The 16610-nt window shown below is 35.8% G+C and overlaps 1 protein-coding gene across 4 annotated transcripts in view; it reads right to left on the reverse strand.

Moving 5' to 3' along the window:
* Positions 1-16610, reverse strand: part of PLCZ1 (phospholipase C zeta 1) — a 47054-nt gene that overhangs the window by 17276 nt on the left and 13168 nt on the right. For 3 of the 4 annotated variants that reach the window (XR_014137922.1, XM_081796118.1, XM_081796117.1), the window contains exons 4-9: positions 16222-16453; positions 14767-14968; positions 10251-10395; positions 5523-5672; positions 2749-2970; positions 1352-1499 (exon numbers count right to left, since the gene is read on the reverse strand). Coding sequence is in view for 3 of the 4 variants with exons in the window: in XM_081796118.1 (XP_081652244.1) it covers positions 1352-1499; positions 2749-2970; positions 5523-5672; positions 10251-10395; positions 14767-14968; positions 16222-16453 (1099 nt within the window). In the remaining variant the exon portion in view is untranslated. The remainder of the gene's footprint in view (positions 1-1351; positions 1500-2748; positions 2971-5522; positions 5673-10250; positions 10396-14766; positions 14969-16221; positions 16454-16610) is intronic. The other variant, XM_081796119.1, reaches the window with a different exon arrangement.

Below are 16610 nucleotides of genomic sequence, written 5' to 3' on the forward strand. Positions count from 1 at the left end.
TCCTGTCATGGTGTTTCTACACAAGATGGTAGATTGTATTTTTTAAGAAGGATTTGGTGGGGCGCCTGGGTGGCGTAGTCGGTTAAGCGTCCGACTTCAGCCAGGTCATGATCTCGCGGTCCGTGAGTTCGAGCCCCGCGTCGGGCTCTGGGCTGATGGCTCGGAGCCTGGAGCCTGTTTCGGATTCTGTGTCTCCCTCTCTCTCTGCCCCTCCCCCGTTCATGCTCTGTCTCTCTCTGTCCCAAAAATAAATAAAAAACGTTGAAAAAAAAATTAAAAAAAAAAAAAAAAAAAAAAAGAAGGATTTGGAGAGTCACCTCACTGCTGAGTTAATTGCTTATCCCTTTTTACTTTTTTTTTTTTTTTTTTAATTTTACTTTTGAGAAAGCGTGAGAGGGAGAGGGGCAAAGAGAGAGGGACAGAGGTCCGAAGCAGGCTCCAAACCAACAGCAGAGAGCCTGATGCTGTGCGCGAACCATGGTTTCACGAGCTGAGCTGAAGTCAGATGCTTCACCTACTGAGCCACCCGGGGCCCTGTCCATCCCTTTTTTAGCTGAGGTTATTCCCCAACCATACAAGTCTAACAAAAGGGTAAGTAAGATCTGCTTCCCATCCTCTTTCCAAGACCTTGCATCTTGGCTCTAGCAAGCAGAATCCTCCAACTCAGGTTACGAGTCAGAAGACAGTAAAAAGAAGCCATGCAGACCAGCGGCACCACTGCAGACGTGCCAGGACAGTACACACTCTGTATAGCCGTCTGGTAGCCTGCCCTAGATGCACGTCCTCGCTCTCCTTCACCTGGGACATACAGGTTCTAGGTTCATTTCATTGTCTATCTTAGGTGCCTGCTGGGTCTACACAGTTCACTGTGGCTCCATGCTCTCTACCATGAGCCTTCCTCATGTCCCTACAGGAAGTCTCACCTTTGCACTGCTATCAAAGACATCCTTCAAAAACACATAGGGGATGGTGTGACTCCTAAGACTTCAATCTTCTCCTGCTTGCCTTTGATTCTAAGACAAAGTTCACTTCCTTGTAATTTGGTTCTGCCTACCTCTTCAACATTGTCACTCACGGCTTTGCTCCACTAACTGCTCACCAGAGCTCTCCCTACAAAAATGTCCATGCTGGACATTGCCAAACAAAATTTCATGACTTAAAAAAATTAAACAAATTCTGTGAAATAAAGCTTCATGTGACCTGAGGCAGATAGCCTCTTTTTAAATTGCATTAAATGTGTTGAAAGCTTATGAGAATACCGTTTTTATAAATGTCATTGACCAATCTTGACATTTAGGCAGTGAATAAAAGTTGTTTAAACACTTCATCTGTTTGAATCATAAGAATTTACCTCTCAGCCTTAAAAGTTTTCGGGCTTCTGTCTCCCCAATAGAATTACTTTCGTTAAATTGCTGATACAGTCTTGAATGCTGAAAGCTTCTGAACTTCTCAGCTTTGGTATAAATGACAAGATCAGATAGGGCCAGAGCCACCTTTACCTTTGTGGTATAAAAATAAAATGCAGCAATTTCATATTTTTGTAAGAATCATTTGAAAAATACCTTTTCCAATAAAGAAAATATGCTTTCAGATCAATTATTTCAGTCTTTTCATAATAATATCTCCTCAAAAACCATTTGGATTGCATCAATGTGATTATTTTTCATGATGATAGTATTTAATGTTAACATGAGACAGCCTATAATCTAAAATCTCAACTAACGTAGTAAATATTGAAGATAACAATGATTACTATTTCTTTTTTCCCAAAGATCTGTTTATGAATTTGACAACTTTAGGGTATTTATTCATGAGTAAGTGTATTTCCAGTGTGATCTAACACTTGGGAATAACTTCTGTTGTATAATATACAGCTGCTCTTTGACAGCCCAGCATCTATCTCCTCTGCACATCTGTTAGCCCCTTCCCAAGTTTTGTTTTGGGAAAACATTCCTTGCTCAAGCTCAATCCACGTGCTTAAGTATTGACAATATGGCTTGGACCTGGCTAATCACAGCTTTGCATTCCCCCACAATAGCACCTGACTCAGGGATGTGCACATCGTTGGATCATAGCCAATGCACAAAAAAATGTGCTTGGTCATCTGAGAGATAAATAGGTCTTCCATTGGATTTGAGCCTGAAAGCATATAAAGCTAGAGCTTTGTAAAGTCTTGCACCAATGTAGAGAAATAGGTCCAAAGTTGGAAAAAGGTCCATTCTGTGGACTTAAGTTGAGACACTATACCATGTCATTCCTAAAATTCAAAGACTTTTCCTGCACTTTTCTTGATGTGGGCCAATTAATTAATTCACGTTTTACTTAAACCAGCTGAGTTAGTTTTAGGTCACTTGCAACTCAAGATAACTTCTTTTGTCATGTTAATTTGCATACTTATAAGACTGTATATTATTACAGTGGTTTTCTTGACTCTGACAGTATAGTCTCCTTGAGGGCAGAAATATTGGGTTGTTTGCATTCTGTACAGTGCACAATGCCTACTACCTAAAAATGCATAATATTTGGCCATAGAACAAATTAAAAACAGCTAATGCAGGAAAAGAGATAACTTTAAAATTTTCTTTTCCGATGATAATTTTTTTCCAAACAAGTTTTAAATGATAGACTAGAATTTTTATAAAGAAGAAAAAGATTTTTCCCTCTAAATTTTTTTTTTAATTCTCCACCAATAAGAAAATAAGACAACTTTTCCATCACTTGTAAGATTTTCACAAAGTGTCATCTTACCTTCCTTTTCTTGAAAAGTGGTAATCCAGCTACGCTTATTATCTCATCTTCCTTTCCTGGATTGTCTTCTGATCCAATCAATGTTTCTGATCCTTTGATTTCATCTTGATATATCTCTTCAAATTCCTCTACCTGACCATGCTTATTAGAACCTTTCCTTTCATGGGTTTCCCTTAAGGTTCCTATTTTCTTGTTCCTAACTAATACTTTGAATTTTAATACCTACAGAAACGATTTGAAAGAGAGATACGATTACACATTTACAGGGAAGTTTGTATTTTAACAGTCATTGAAAAGTCTTTCACCATGTTTCAATTAGCCCACAGTAATAAAATACATAAGAACTCCATCTTTATCCATACCCCTATAGAAATACCCTGATAAAAACCAGTGATATTATAGTATTGACCCAAATTGACCCCAAAATAAGCCTGCAATGATTTGGGACTTACTGTAGCTCCATTTCTTTTATATATTCCACAAATTGCTACTCTTTTTAAAAACTGACACACATGAAAATTGTATGTTTCTACACATATCACATATATTTATATGTAATTTATATATATTATATTTATGTCTAATATTTTATATGTTATGTTTATATATATGTTAAAATACTTGCAATGCTACAAAAGTTAGAATGTTACAACTTCTGGTAGTAAATGCTTCCGATCATTACTCTGTTATCCAATATTAAAAAGTATTAAATGAGATCAGGTATTCAGAAATGTCTATTATAATGTTTGACACCTAAAATAGACTAAATTTAAGGTAAATATTTGTAAATCTTCTTCATATTTCAACTGTATTTCCCCACATGCATCATCAACTTAATATTTCCATCAAAACTAGGAGCATAGCAAAATTCCCCATCAGGGTCCCTCATTCTAAATCCTAAGACTTCCAATTCCTTTCTTTCCCTTAGTTATTCCTACCCTTTTCAGCCACTAATTAACTCATCAACATACTTATCAAATGTCTGCTATGTTTTATATATAATGCTGCAGGAATCCGGGGTATGAAGTAAAGTTCTTTTCTTCAAGGAGCCCTAATTTGTCCCTTCCCTTTGTTATCCTCAGGTACCCACTCAAATTATTTCCATCATCTTGGGCCTTCTCTCTATTACAATGGTCCTTACATTACTCTCTAATGTGGAGTTTACCAAAGTGCACTATGCAATCGCATGCATCAAAAGCATCACCCTGGAGTGCTTGTTAAGGGAACAGATTCCTGGGATCTACTGCAAAATTAGAGAATGAGAATATTGCGTTGTGGAAATAGAATTATGCCTTTTTAACAAGCCTCCAGGCAATTCTTTTGTACACCAATGAATGAGTGAGGTATGAGAAAATTACCATTATCTCTAATTCCTCATTTACTCTTTGGAAAGCATCTCTTTACTTTAGCATAGGAGCAAAAACATTAACAAAAACTACATATGTGGATGCTAAGAAGTTGATTTATAAATAATAGGATAAGGGATTCCATTTCTAGAAATTTAAAAATTGTTACAGTTTCCTGAATTAGACCATTAGATTAAACCTTAGATTACATCTTTATTAGATTAAATCTTTGATAATATATGTCCACACTTTGCACAAGGTCTTTAATATCTCTTTCTTGTCACAATTGAACACATGTAATCTGTGAACATTCTATGGAGTGAAAGAGTCAGTGTTTCCATCTGTTCAATTATTTCTGTCCATCTCATTCTTATCATGAGTCCTATACTTCTAATCACCAGTGTTACAACACTTTCATCTTTAAATTTTCTACTCATATAAATAAAATAAGGAAAAATATTTTTAAAAATTCAAATATGACACAAATACTGTTCTACGTCTAAAATGACGACAGGTCAAAACTAAATTATTGTTAGGCAATACTATCATGTAAAAGAAAAAATGTTTATCACCCGATGACATTTGAGGTGAGGAGGGTAGGCTGGCAGAGGAAACTAAAAAGAACTGGTCAGAGAAAAATGAGGAAAACCTAAAATACGTGGCATTATGGAAGAAAGTGTTTCAAGGAAAGGAAGAAGGCTTCCCATGATTGAATGTCATGAAGGAAATAAGGCAGATGGTGACTGCAAGAGCTCTGTTAGAATTTACCAGTAGGAAAGTCTCTGAGGACAATGAGATACTTACTGAGGTGCAGGTGGAAGAGGAAGCTGGGTTGTGAGGAGATGAGAAAGTGGAAATTTGGGTTGAGACAAATAATAAAGAGATAGCTGAAGAGAGATCAAAACCATGAGGCTAGAATGGGGTTATTTTTTTAAACCAAGGACTTGAGTATGCTTAACTGAAAATGGAAAGGGGCCCATAAGAGACAGGGAAACTGAAAAAAGCAGATTAAAAAACAAAACAAAACAAAACAAAACAAAACAAAACCTCACATCCAGATGCTAAGGAATTAGACACAAGCTCTATTTACAACCTAGATTTTTGCCCCATTCTGAGCCTTTGCCTATAAAACCTACCAAATCCCTGTGGCCCAATATTAACTGACTTGAAACTTTGGACTCATGGGGCTAGGACACACAATAAAAATGTGAGTTTTTATGTTTATCTCCATATATTCTCTTTCTCAAAATATATTTACCTAAATGCTCACAGGAACATTTCCCAGGCAAAACGTTGCAAAGACACACCCCTATAATGGCTCAAGGCTAAGAATTTTCATTGATCTCTAACCCAGTTTTATGGATCAACAATCATAGTGACATGCTTTTTCTTTTTTGATTAACCTGAGCTTCTCAGACAAAATGTTACCTCTGGTGAAGGTAGTTTGTCTGGAAAATCATCAAGCATATCAGAAAGCAAGGCATCTCCAAAAACAGACTGCAGAGTGTCTGCCATCACTTCTTGTTGGGAAGGGGAGCAGTGATTTTCTAAAGAGAGCACCACTGGGTAGTCAGATGTCTAAAAAATTAACCATTACTATGGTTACTGATCAGAACTCCTTAATGATTGTAATGCAATTAACAGAAGCAATTAATCTATCTTAAAACTTACATTCAATGTTCTGTACCTTTGCAAAATAAGTACTCTTTAAACTGAAAGTACTTTTGAGTTTGACATAACAGGGAACATTAAATCTGTATAAAAAGGAAGATTGTTACTGTTTATAGTAGAAATATAGGCAACAACGGAAGCATCCAACAGTGGGTACTTGTTTAAATAAATTATGCCACATCTCCTTAAAGGAATGATACAAACCTGGTAAGAAGGAGGTAGTGCTATATATACTGCTATAGGAAGTTATCTATAATATAGTCTTATGAGGAAAAATACAAGTTGCTGAAGAGTAAAATTCTACACGTTAATATCTGAAACATATATATGTTTGCTTATCATATATATATTTATTTTGATATTTTTTAATTCTAATTTTTTTAATGTTTTTATTTCTTTTTGAAGGAGAGAGAGAGACAGAGCATGAGCAGGGGAGGAGCAGAGAAAGAGGGAGACACAGAATTCGAAGCAGGCTCCAGGCTCTAAGCTGTCAGCACAGAGCCTGATGTGGGACTCAAACCCACAAACTGGGAGATCATGACCTGAGCCGAAGTCTCAGAGCCAGACACACAACTGACTGAGTCACCCAGGCACCCCCTCGATATTTTTAAATGTGAAGTTAAAAGTTTAACACCAGTAAGTAGAGAAAACTTAATTTTCTACTTTTTTAGTTTTAAATTCTACAATCAAAACTCATTGCTTTATAATTAGAAACAAAGATAAGGATATAATAATAAAGAGAATCTATTAAGTAAAGATTACTTTACAAAGAGATTTTCAGCCTATATAATTACTAGGGCACAAATTTACCAATTTGTAAACAAGCCAAGGACTTGCAAGGTCCTTGCATTATCACAGAGTTTTGAATAGGACATTATGCTTGTTTAATGTCTGAGTATATTAGTAGCTTGTGGCTACTACAGCAATTTACCAAAAACTTGGTTGCCTGAAACAATGGAAATTTAGTCTTTCACAATTCTTGGGGCCACAATTTTAAAATCTGTTTCACCAGCTAAAATCAAGGCGGGAGAAGGCTCTAAGGGAGATCTATTCCTTGCCTTTTACAGCTTCTGGTGGTTGGTGGTTCTATTCCTTGACTGTGGCCATATCACTCCCATCTCTGCCCCTCATCTTCATATCATCTCCTCCTCTGTATGGTATTAGAGCCTACCCAGCCCAACCAGGATAATCTCCTCATCTCTAGGTCCTTGATTTCATCAAATTTTCAAAGACTCTTTTTCCAAATAAAATAACACTTACAGGATCCAGGAATTAGAACTTTTGTGGGCACTTATTCAACCTACTATCATAACCTCATACCTATTCCCATATACACTGACTGTATCTAACATCAAGAGAACAGTGTAAAAAATTTTCCCAAATATAAAAAGTGATTTTAAAACTAGGCAAAGTGATGTCCTAGCAGAGAGGTTTTTCAATTAGCCCTGACTGCACTAACTGGGGAGAGTTGATCTTTATGGGGGGGGGTCTTCTGTGTTCCTTGGCTCCACCTTCAGGAAAGGCCCTCTTGTTTTTTATCCTTGGCCACATTTTTTCTTTTTTTATTTTTTTAAGTTTATTTATTTATTTTGAGAAAGCAGAGGAGGGGGGAGAGAAAGAAAGAGAGAGAGAGAGAGAGAGAGAGAGAGAGAGAGAGAGAGAGAATCTCAAGCAGGCTCCACGGTGTCAGCATAGAGTCCGATGCAGAGCTTGAACTCACAAACCATGAGATCATGACCTGAGCTGAAACCAAGAGTCAGACATTAACCAATTGAGCCACCCAGGTGCCCCATATCCTTGGCCACATCTAAAGTAGTTGTTGAGGAATTTGCTTTCCTTAATGTCAGGCAACTTTTGCAGCTCACTTCTTGACCAAGAGTTGTTTTAAGGCTCACCTAAGAGTCAGAGTTGTGTTTTATTTTGTTCTGTTGTATTGTGTTGTGTTTTTGGCAATGTAATTCCCTTAAAAATTTAGACTTCTTATATGCTTGCTTCTAGTAAGTTACAGGTGCCAGCAACTGTACCCGAAGTTCTTACCTCATCATAATTATCAAATCTATTTTATCTTACTGCTCTCTCTTCCCCAAATTAATGGTGACTATCTCAAGTAGAAAATTGAAGCTTCATTCTAACCTTTGCTGCAAAAATGAGTCACCCTGTTCAACTGAGAAGTCACTGAGTGTGACTCAAAGCCTTTTTTTTTTTCATTCCATCTTTTTCTCTTCGAGTCTTAAAAACTGTAGGGGTTTCCATCCTTGTGAGGCCTTTGAATTTTAAGATTGCCTCTATTTCCTCAGTTACCCACCCTGAATGAAGTGAGAGGGTCTGCTATGCAAATATTTGGGAAGAGTATTTCAGATAAAGGGAATAGGAGTTGCAAGGGCCCTGAGATGTGTCTGGAGAAGAGTAAGGAAGCTAGCATGGCCATGTGCATAAGGGAGAGACGAGTAGAAGTTGGAGGTAAGAGAAAACAGGTTAAACATGGCTTTTAGTTTGTATTTTGAGTGGGACTGAAGATTTTGAGAAGCGGAATGACATTATTTGACTTACCAAAAAGTCACTCTGACTGAAACATTAAGATGAAACTGCAGGGGGACAGGGAAAAAAGCAGGAACATTGGATAAGAAGCCACTGCAATAATCCAAGTGAGAGGCGATGTCAGTTATTCAGCACAGTGACAGTGAGAATGGAGAGGAGGAGTTAAACTCAGTGTATATTTTGAATATAGACCCAAGAGGATTTGCTAAAGAACTTATTTAAGGATTGGAGAGAAATGAGGGGAGGAGGATTAAAGTTGACAACAACAATTTAGGCTTGAACTCAGGAGTTAGCAGTAACTGAGATGGGGAAGACCATGGGAGGAAGAGGAAGATCTGGGGTCAGTTCTAAAAATGTTCTGTTAAATGTGCAAGTGGAGATGTCAAACATGTACATGTCTATATTGTATGGAGTTTAAGGGAGAAATTGGGGTAGAGGTATAAATTTAGAAATCATCAGAGAATTTAGAAATCATAAGAGAATCAATGCCATATATCAATGTTTTATACTAAAAATAGAAATGTTCCATATTTTATATGAATACTTTGCACATTTTTAGTATTTTGCAGTCTCAAATAATAAGGCAGTTGATTTAAATTTGTGATTTTTAAGTTATGTTTATATTTATAGATAATGTATTGACCTACTGAGGAGAACTTTAGGTTTATCAAATTCTAAGTTTTAATTTCTTAGATATGTACTGTTTAAGTACTCAGTAAGATTTTGTTAAATCTCTTCAATGGCACAGCAATTGAAGTACTTAAGAAAGAAACAAATATTCTAACTTTATAAAAATAATTTAAAATACCTAAAGGTGCTTAATTAGCCACGTTTGTAAATAAAACCAAGTCTTATTTAAAATTGAGTGATTGTGGGCACCTGGGTGGCTCAGTTGGCTGAGCGTCCAACTTTGGCTCAGGTCATGATCTCATGGTTCATGAGTTCGAACCTCGCGTCGGGCTCTGTGCTGAGAGCTCGGAGCCTGGAACCTGCTTCAGATTCTGTGTCTCCCTCTCTCTCTACCCCATCCCCACTCATGCTCTGTCTCTCTCTCTGTCTTAAAAATAAATAAAACATTAAAAAAATTAAAAAATAAATAAATAAAATAATAAAATTGAGTGATTGTTAAAACCCATTCCGTCCTACTCAATTTATAGACTAATTTATTTGTAGGCTGAATTTAGAAGTGCTCAGAAGAACTAGATCTTTGAATCCATAACTTTAATAAATCCAACAATAATTTTAAAACCCCAAATAAACTTCTAAGCATACTTTGCTTGGGGTCCCTGGGTGGCTCAGTCGGTTAAGTGTCCAACTTCAGCTCAGGTCATGATCTCATGGTTTAGGGGATCAAGCCCCAAATCGGGCTCTCTGCTGTCAGCACATAGCCCCCTTCAGATCCTCTGTCTCTCTCTCTCTGCCTCTCCCTTGCTTGTGTGCATGCTCTCTCTCTCTCTCAAAAAAATAAGGTTTAAAAAAAAACATTCTTTGCTGTATGAATAGCTGCCATCATAGTCATAAAAAATGTCAGCAATCTGTATAACACATTTTTGACACATTTTATCTCATGTATATTGAAAGTAAGGTAATTGAATATTGGTAAAATATTTACTATTATATAGACCAGTATTTCTCAAACATTTTTTGCCTGTAACTCAATTCATGGTAAGAAATATATTTTACATTGTGACACAATACACACACACACACACACACACACACACACACACTATATATTATGTAATTAAACAAAAAATTTCCTGAAACATGCATCTTACTACCTGAGATTAACTTCAATAAATCTACCTTTAACTATATACTACAAAAATCATAACACACAATTTGAAATATCACTGATCTAAACTAAGGCCAAGCATTATAGGATTTTGAAGCAAGTAAATTATATCGTGTTTAAATAACTATAATTTAACAAAGATACGCACGTACTAAGAATGCATATTTGTGTATTGCTTGGATAACTGTTTTAAACAAAAGCTTGCTGGTGAGTGTATAACCATGGTATACAACAGGTTCATTTTGTGATCCATCCCAGCAGTCAATTTCCAGACAACGGCATCCTTTCACAAGGGCACTAACAAAATTTAAACAAAATAAATGGTCAATTCTGGGTCATTAAAAATATATACCACAGTATGAAAAATCACAAAGACTATTTGTGATTTTGCAATAAATGCAGAACTGAATCCATAATAAAGACAAGTTGTTGTGTTAAACTGAACACACTTTTCTTCTTATTTTCTGTGAGCACAGCCTGAGGTGGACGCGATATGTACCAACCCCAGTTCCAGCACCATCAGGATGGTGAGACGTGTAGTGCTGTTGACTCTGAATCCTGCAATTTCTCCCTATTCCTTACACTCTAATTTCTACAAGGGCAGGAACTAAAATTTCAGTCTCAAAAAAATGTTTGTTATATATAGTTCACTATCGATAAACATTTATTGTGTTTTTAGTAAGAAAAAAATGGGAATTACAGGGATGTAAGAAGAAACGTGGAAGGCAGACAGAGTGATCTCCTAAAATACAATCTTGGAAGAGAGATTGAATGAAAAGAAGGCTGACCTGAGACCCAGGATCTTAGAATAGATAGCCATGGGTCAGGGAGTAGATCAAAGAAGTCCCCTGCCATACATGGAGATATTTTTCTCATAGAAAACCAAGTTAACACTTGTTTTCCAAGAAGAATATTGGGTTATCCCCCTGTCCCTTGTCCAGTGGTCTTCAGTAAGGACAATTTTGCCTCCTAGGAGACATTTGGCAATGTCTGGAGACACTTTTGGGCCACAACTTGGAATGGAAAGGAGATTTGCAACTGACATCTAGTGGGTAGATAGAAGCCAGGGTTACTGCTAAACATTTTACCATGCACAGAAACAGCCCCCACAGCAAAGAATGATCTGACCTCAAATATGAAGACCTGAAAAACCCTGACCTCAGCCATAACAGAAGGGAGTGTGGTCCCAGCACCAAGTACTTGATACAGAATCAACAGTTCTTACAAACAGAAATATAGAGTATCAGAGACCATATGAGAAAATAGAACTTTTCAATTTAATACTTCTTTGGAGGGTCAAATTTAGTCTATTTTCAAAGTAGATGACGTGAGAAATATTTATGTAGGAGTGTTAACTGAGAAAAACCAAAGCAATTATGACCCCAAAGTCCAGGTGTTGAATTAAAAACATAGAGACCTTATGCTCCTCTAGACAAAAGATGGAGGTAATCTGAGGAAGTAGAGGATTAGAGGGGAAGAAAATTTGCAAATTTCATCTATATTTTCTGAAACAATGGAAAATATAAAATTAAATAATTAATAAATTATTTCTTGAGGTTTGTTTTTTAAGACCACTTTGGTTTTACTTTTTAAGTGCACATGGCTTTATTCACATCTATAGTGATGCACTGTAATGTAAAATTTCAGAGTTTTGTTAGTCTGCTTGTCCTTGTGTTGGAGAAATGACCTAGAATGTTCTTCTAAGAAAATCGTGTTTACCTATAGATATTTCCATGGGTGAATAAGGTGACTGTCTAATTTTACATACAAGTCCTCAATTGGGCTGTATTTGTAGAATTCGAAATGAATGTGTTTCTCATCTTGTGGATTTACTTATGTATTTAGATTTTAAATTGGAGAAGAAGCAATATCTATTTGTAAACTCTATTAATTGCCATTTAAAAATGTTTGCATTATTTGGTTGATTGTCAAAGTAAATTGTCTTGCCCTTTTTATCACTACAGCATATCAGTAGTCTGGGCTGCTACCAGAGAATAAACGCTCTGCTGGGAAAACAAAAAACTACCAAAAACAAAATTGTAAAAGAAAACTTCATGAAGGACAACCTAACACTGGTTCTTGCTACTTCTCTACATAACTTTAATTTTTTATCCTTAGATCAAGCCAAACTTTACCAAACTGCTTATTTCAAGTACATGGTTTGGTCCCCAGCAAAAATGATTTGAGTGGATTGCACTGTGTCAGGCTAACTCCTTTTATTCAGAGGCACAAAAAAGGAAGTTGTGTCTTCCCCAGTGGTGTTGTGGAAGCCACATTCTACTATTTCACACTGAGTGCCCTTTTTAGAAATGAATAATAGAAATTTTTCTGTCACTCAGTAAAAAAATGTTCCATTTCAATAAGTTTAAGGGGCTTTTCATGGATTATGCTATAAGGCAGTTAATGCTAGTTTTCCTTTTTTAGAGATGAAGAAGTTGAGACTCAAAGAGGTTGTATCTGTCATAATTAACAGAGGAGTGAAAGAGAGGAAAGATCAGCACCAGAAGCTTAACATTAATCAATAAACATTACATTATACCACCTCTGATGAATAGAGAAATTTTGAAAAACTTGCATTCTAAAACTGTATCTTTCACAAGTGGGTAAACAAACAGAGGAAAAAATACAATTAAATTTAAATTTAAATGTTTAGTTGGGTGGAACATTTTCTTCATTCAAAAGTAAATTTTCTGCATTTCTAAATCAACGTGATTAAAATGCATATTTTCTGTTTTAAAAAATAAAGTAATTAAGTGTGAGTAGAAATTTCTGTAGTGTAAGTATAGCTATGAATTCTTATAGATTTTTAAATGGATTATTTCTGAGCTTGTGGATTTATGTGTTTTCTTTTTTCAACTGGAGAAGCTATGTTTATTTGTAAGTTTGATATTATCATGGAATTATATCTTTTCTATCCATGTTTTCCTTAATTATGTCAACCAGTCACATAGCTTTGAATATCATCTATATGATGATGACTTCCACTTTTATTTTTCTAGTCTGGATATTTCTTCCAAGTCCCAGACACATATACTTAACTGACTGTCTGACCTAGCCACTTTTTCAAATGTTTCTTTCTTTCTTTCTATTTGAGAGAGAGGGAGAGATCATGAATGGGGGAGGCACAGAGAGAAAGGGAGAGAGAGAATTCCAAGCAGGCTCTACACTGCCAGCCCCAATGTGGGGCTTGAAATGGGGCTTGAACTCACTCAGGAACCAGGAGATCATGACCTGAGCCAAAATCAAGAGTCGGAAGCTTAACCGACTGAGCCAGCCAGGCACGCCCAAGCTAGCCAATTGATAATGAATTGGTATCTCAGCTGAATGTGGAAACTACTGCATTCTTGCTTTTGCCTCACACCCTACAACAGCTTCCTCATGCTTCACTATCTCTGTCGATAGTATCGCCATGTGCTAAGTCATCAGGCCAAAATCTTGACTGTACTCTCTTTCCCTCACACCTCCCTTCAAATCACCTGATAAGTCTTCGTGGCTCTGCCTTCTTAAAATATTTCAAATTCAACCACTGATCTCAACACCTGCCTCATGAGTTCATCTTCTAAATAACCATCACCACCTGCATCACTACAATATCTTCCCCAATCATCTTTTACCTCCACTTTTGCACCATCAGTCTTTCCTGCGCAGTAAAAAGTAAATAAATTATGACATTGTTTTAAGGAAAACCTCTCCAATTGCTTCCCAATACCACTGGAATAAAATCCAGTCTCCCTTCCGTGGCCTCAAAGGCTCTCATAAACTAGTCCTATCTACTTCCTCAAACTCATCTCTCTTCATTCTCCACTTGTTTCCAGACACACTTGCTTTCTTTCATTTGAACATGCTAAGCACTTAACTATTTCTTCGATTTAGCATGCCCTTCCTACAAAGAATTTCTGAGGTTTCCTCTTTATCATCACTCAGACCAAACTATATCACCTCTTGAGAAGCCTTTCCTAACCCTTTAACTAAAGTAACACCCCCCGCCCTGTTATGTTACCCTAGTTCACTTTCTCTATATGACTATATCTGTTTACCTGCTTATTATGTCTATTCTCATGAACACATGAGCATAGCAGCTCTGAAAATCTTGTTCACCAATGTATTCTCAGCTGGCTGACTAAATTGAAGACTGGTATTGACAGTGTGATACATTGTAGAATGCCAAATTAGAGATGTATAATGAATTGCTTTTAAGTTATGTAAATCTATCATCTATCTATCTATCTATCTATCTATCATCTATAAATGCCAAAGTATATAATTTATCTATTTATGTGTTGATTTCACTTAGAGCATTGTGTGTTGATGTCTGGGAACTAATTTTAACCACATTTTTGAAAATCTGAGCTGTCTTGGCTAAATAAGATAAGAAAATTCTTCTTCATATGATTTTCTATAAGAAATATCCAAATTATTCAGGAAACCTCAGACCAATAACCAGGCAGAGGAGGTCAACAGACAGAATTAGAAGGAAAATGAATGATACTAAAACACAGAATAATTATATAGCCACCCAAAGGATGGCTCTCCAAGAGATGCACAAATCAAAATTTATTTTTCCTATGTTTTTGTACAACATGCAAGCCTACTTTCACTGTGAATTACCACTTATTGGAAATTCCAATTGTTTTAAGATGTAATGGTTATAAAAATCAAAATAAATACCTTACATATCCCCAAAGGTCACTTGGTCCCAGTAACTGGTCAGATATCAAGTAGGTATTATGTGAACTTGAAATAAAATAATCATTTAGTGGTTGAGTCATATCTTGATAAACTCTTCCACAATCAGGTTTAAATATTAGACATTCAGATGAACCCATGTATCTTATAAAACCTTCAAATGACATCCGATGTGCTCTCTTAACTATAACAAATAAAAAAGATGCAGAAATAACATTAACTGTATAAAAATTACATCTCACTTATTCAATAGTAAAGTATATTTCTAAAATATTTAAAATTAATAATGATACTATTTCTAATTTTACTGTAGAAACACATTTTTTTTCTAATGAGTACCCTTAGTTGTTCTATATCAACATTCAAGTAGAGAGTATATTATTTAATCTCTGATTTTTTAATATTTTAAAAATACATACAAGAAAATACATATATCATAGGCCAATGAAATTCCATAAGCTAAACATCTAGAAAACCAGCACCCAGCTCAAAGAATAAAACATTGCAGAACCCCAGAAGTCTGCCTCCTGCTAATTTTTTACTCTCTCCCCACTAACTCAAGTGTATTCAGTGGTCTGGCCACTGATCACCTAGATTAGTTTTCTCTGATACATTATTAGCTTAGATGGCCATTTAGTTTAGACCAGATGATTATATTCAAAAGTGAAGGAAGAGGGGCGCCTGGGTGGCGCAGTCGGTTAAGCGTCCGACTTCAGCCAGGTCACGATCTCGCGGTCCGTGAGTTCAAGCCCCGCGTCAGGCTCTGGGCTGATGGCTCGGAGCCTGGAGCCTGTTTCCGATTCTGTGTCTCCCTCTCTCTCTGCCCCTCCCCTGTTCATGCTCTGTCTCTCTCTGTCCCAAAAATAAATAAAAAAAAAAAAAAAGTGAAGGAAGAGCAAACAAAATTTAATGTTTATGAAATGTTGTAGACAATTACGTGTATAGACAATGGAGAAAGTAGTAATTTTGTAATATTTTATTCATTTCCTAGAATAGTTTTCACTTAGCTAATTTAATATTTCTATATATTTTCAATAATGTAATGTATGAAAGTAGAAAACTGCCTATTACTTGGTTTTCCTCTTATTAATGAAAGTGAACATGCTTTCTTTCATTACAGTACACATAACAGAATTTCATCCTGCTTTCCATGCCTAAGCTCATTTCTGAACACTTACGAGATATACTGAAGCAGTTAAAAAAAAAAGAAGAAGAAGAAGAAGCTGGACAATGAGGTAGGAAAGAATGTAATTGTTTACACAATGTAGTTTCCTAAAAGATTTATATACAGTCTATAAAATATAGAAATAAAACTGCCAATATTTTATTTTATCCAGAACAAATTTGACCCATTCAAAAATTTGAATTTGAGAACTGTAATTCATAAAAAGCACATTGCATTTAAATATTTGAGAAAACTTTGAAATGCAAGCATACCTTCTTCAATAGGCTCATATTTCTGAATGATCTCAAAAGCAACATTTTGACTCATGTCAAGTATATACTGTTCTTGTATCAAAAATTGGAGCAGGTTTTTTTCAACAAGAAATTTCTGGTTACCAGAATACGTGTTGAAAATCTCAACAATTTCTTCTCTGTGCGCAATAATTCGATAAATTGATCTAAATTCTTCTATGGTGATTCTTCCTTGCTTCAGCCTGTCATTATCCTACTAAAAAAAATGACTGGTGGGCTCACATGGTGAATATAAAAAACACAAAATAAATAAGTTAGAGTATTTGTATAATATATAAAACAACTAATATGTGAAGGAAGATGAATCTTACATTGGATTCACATCTCAAATAAAATCTATAAAACTGCAT

Source organism: Panthera onca, chromosome B4 (genome assembly GCF_046562875.1).
Source record: "Panthera onca isolate mPanOnc1 chromosome B4, mPanOnc1 haplotype 2, whole genome shotgun sequence".
Classification (NCBI taxonomy): Eukaryota; Metazoa; Chordata; class Mammalia; order Carnivora; family Felidae; genus Panthera; species Panthera onca.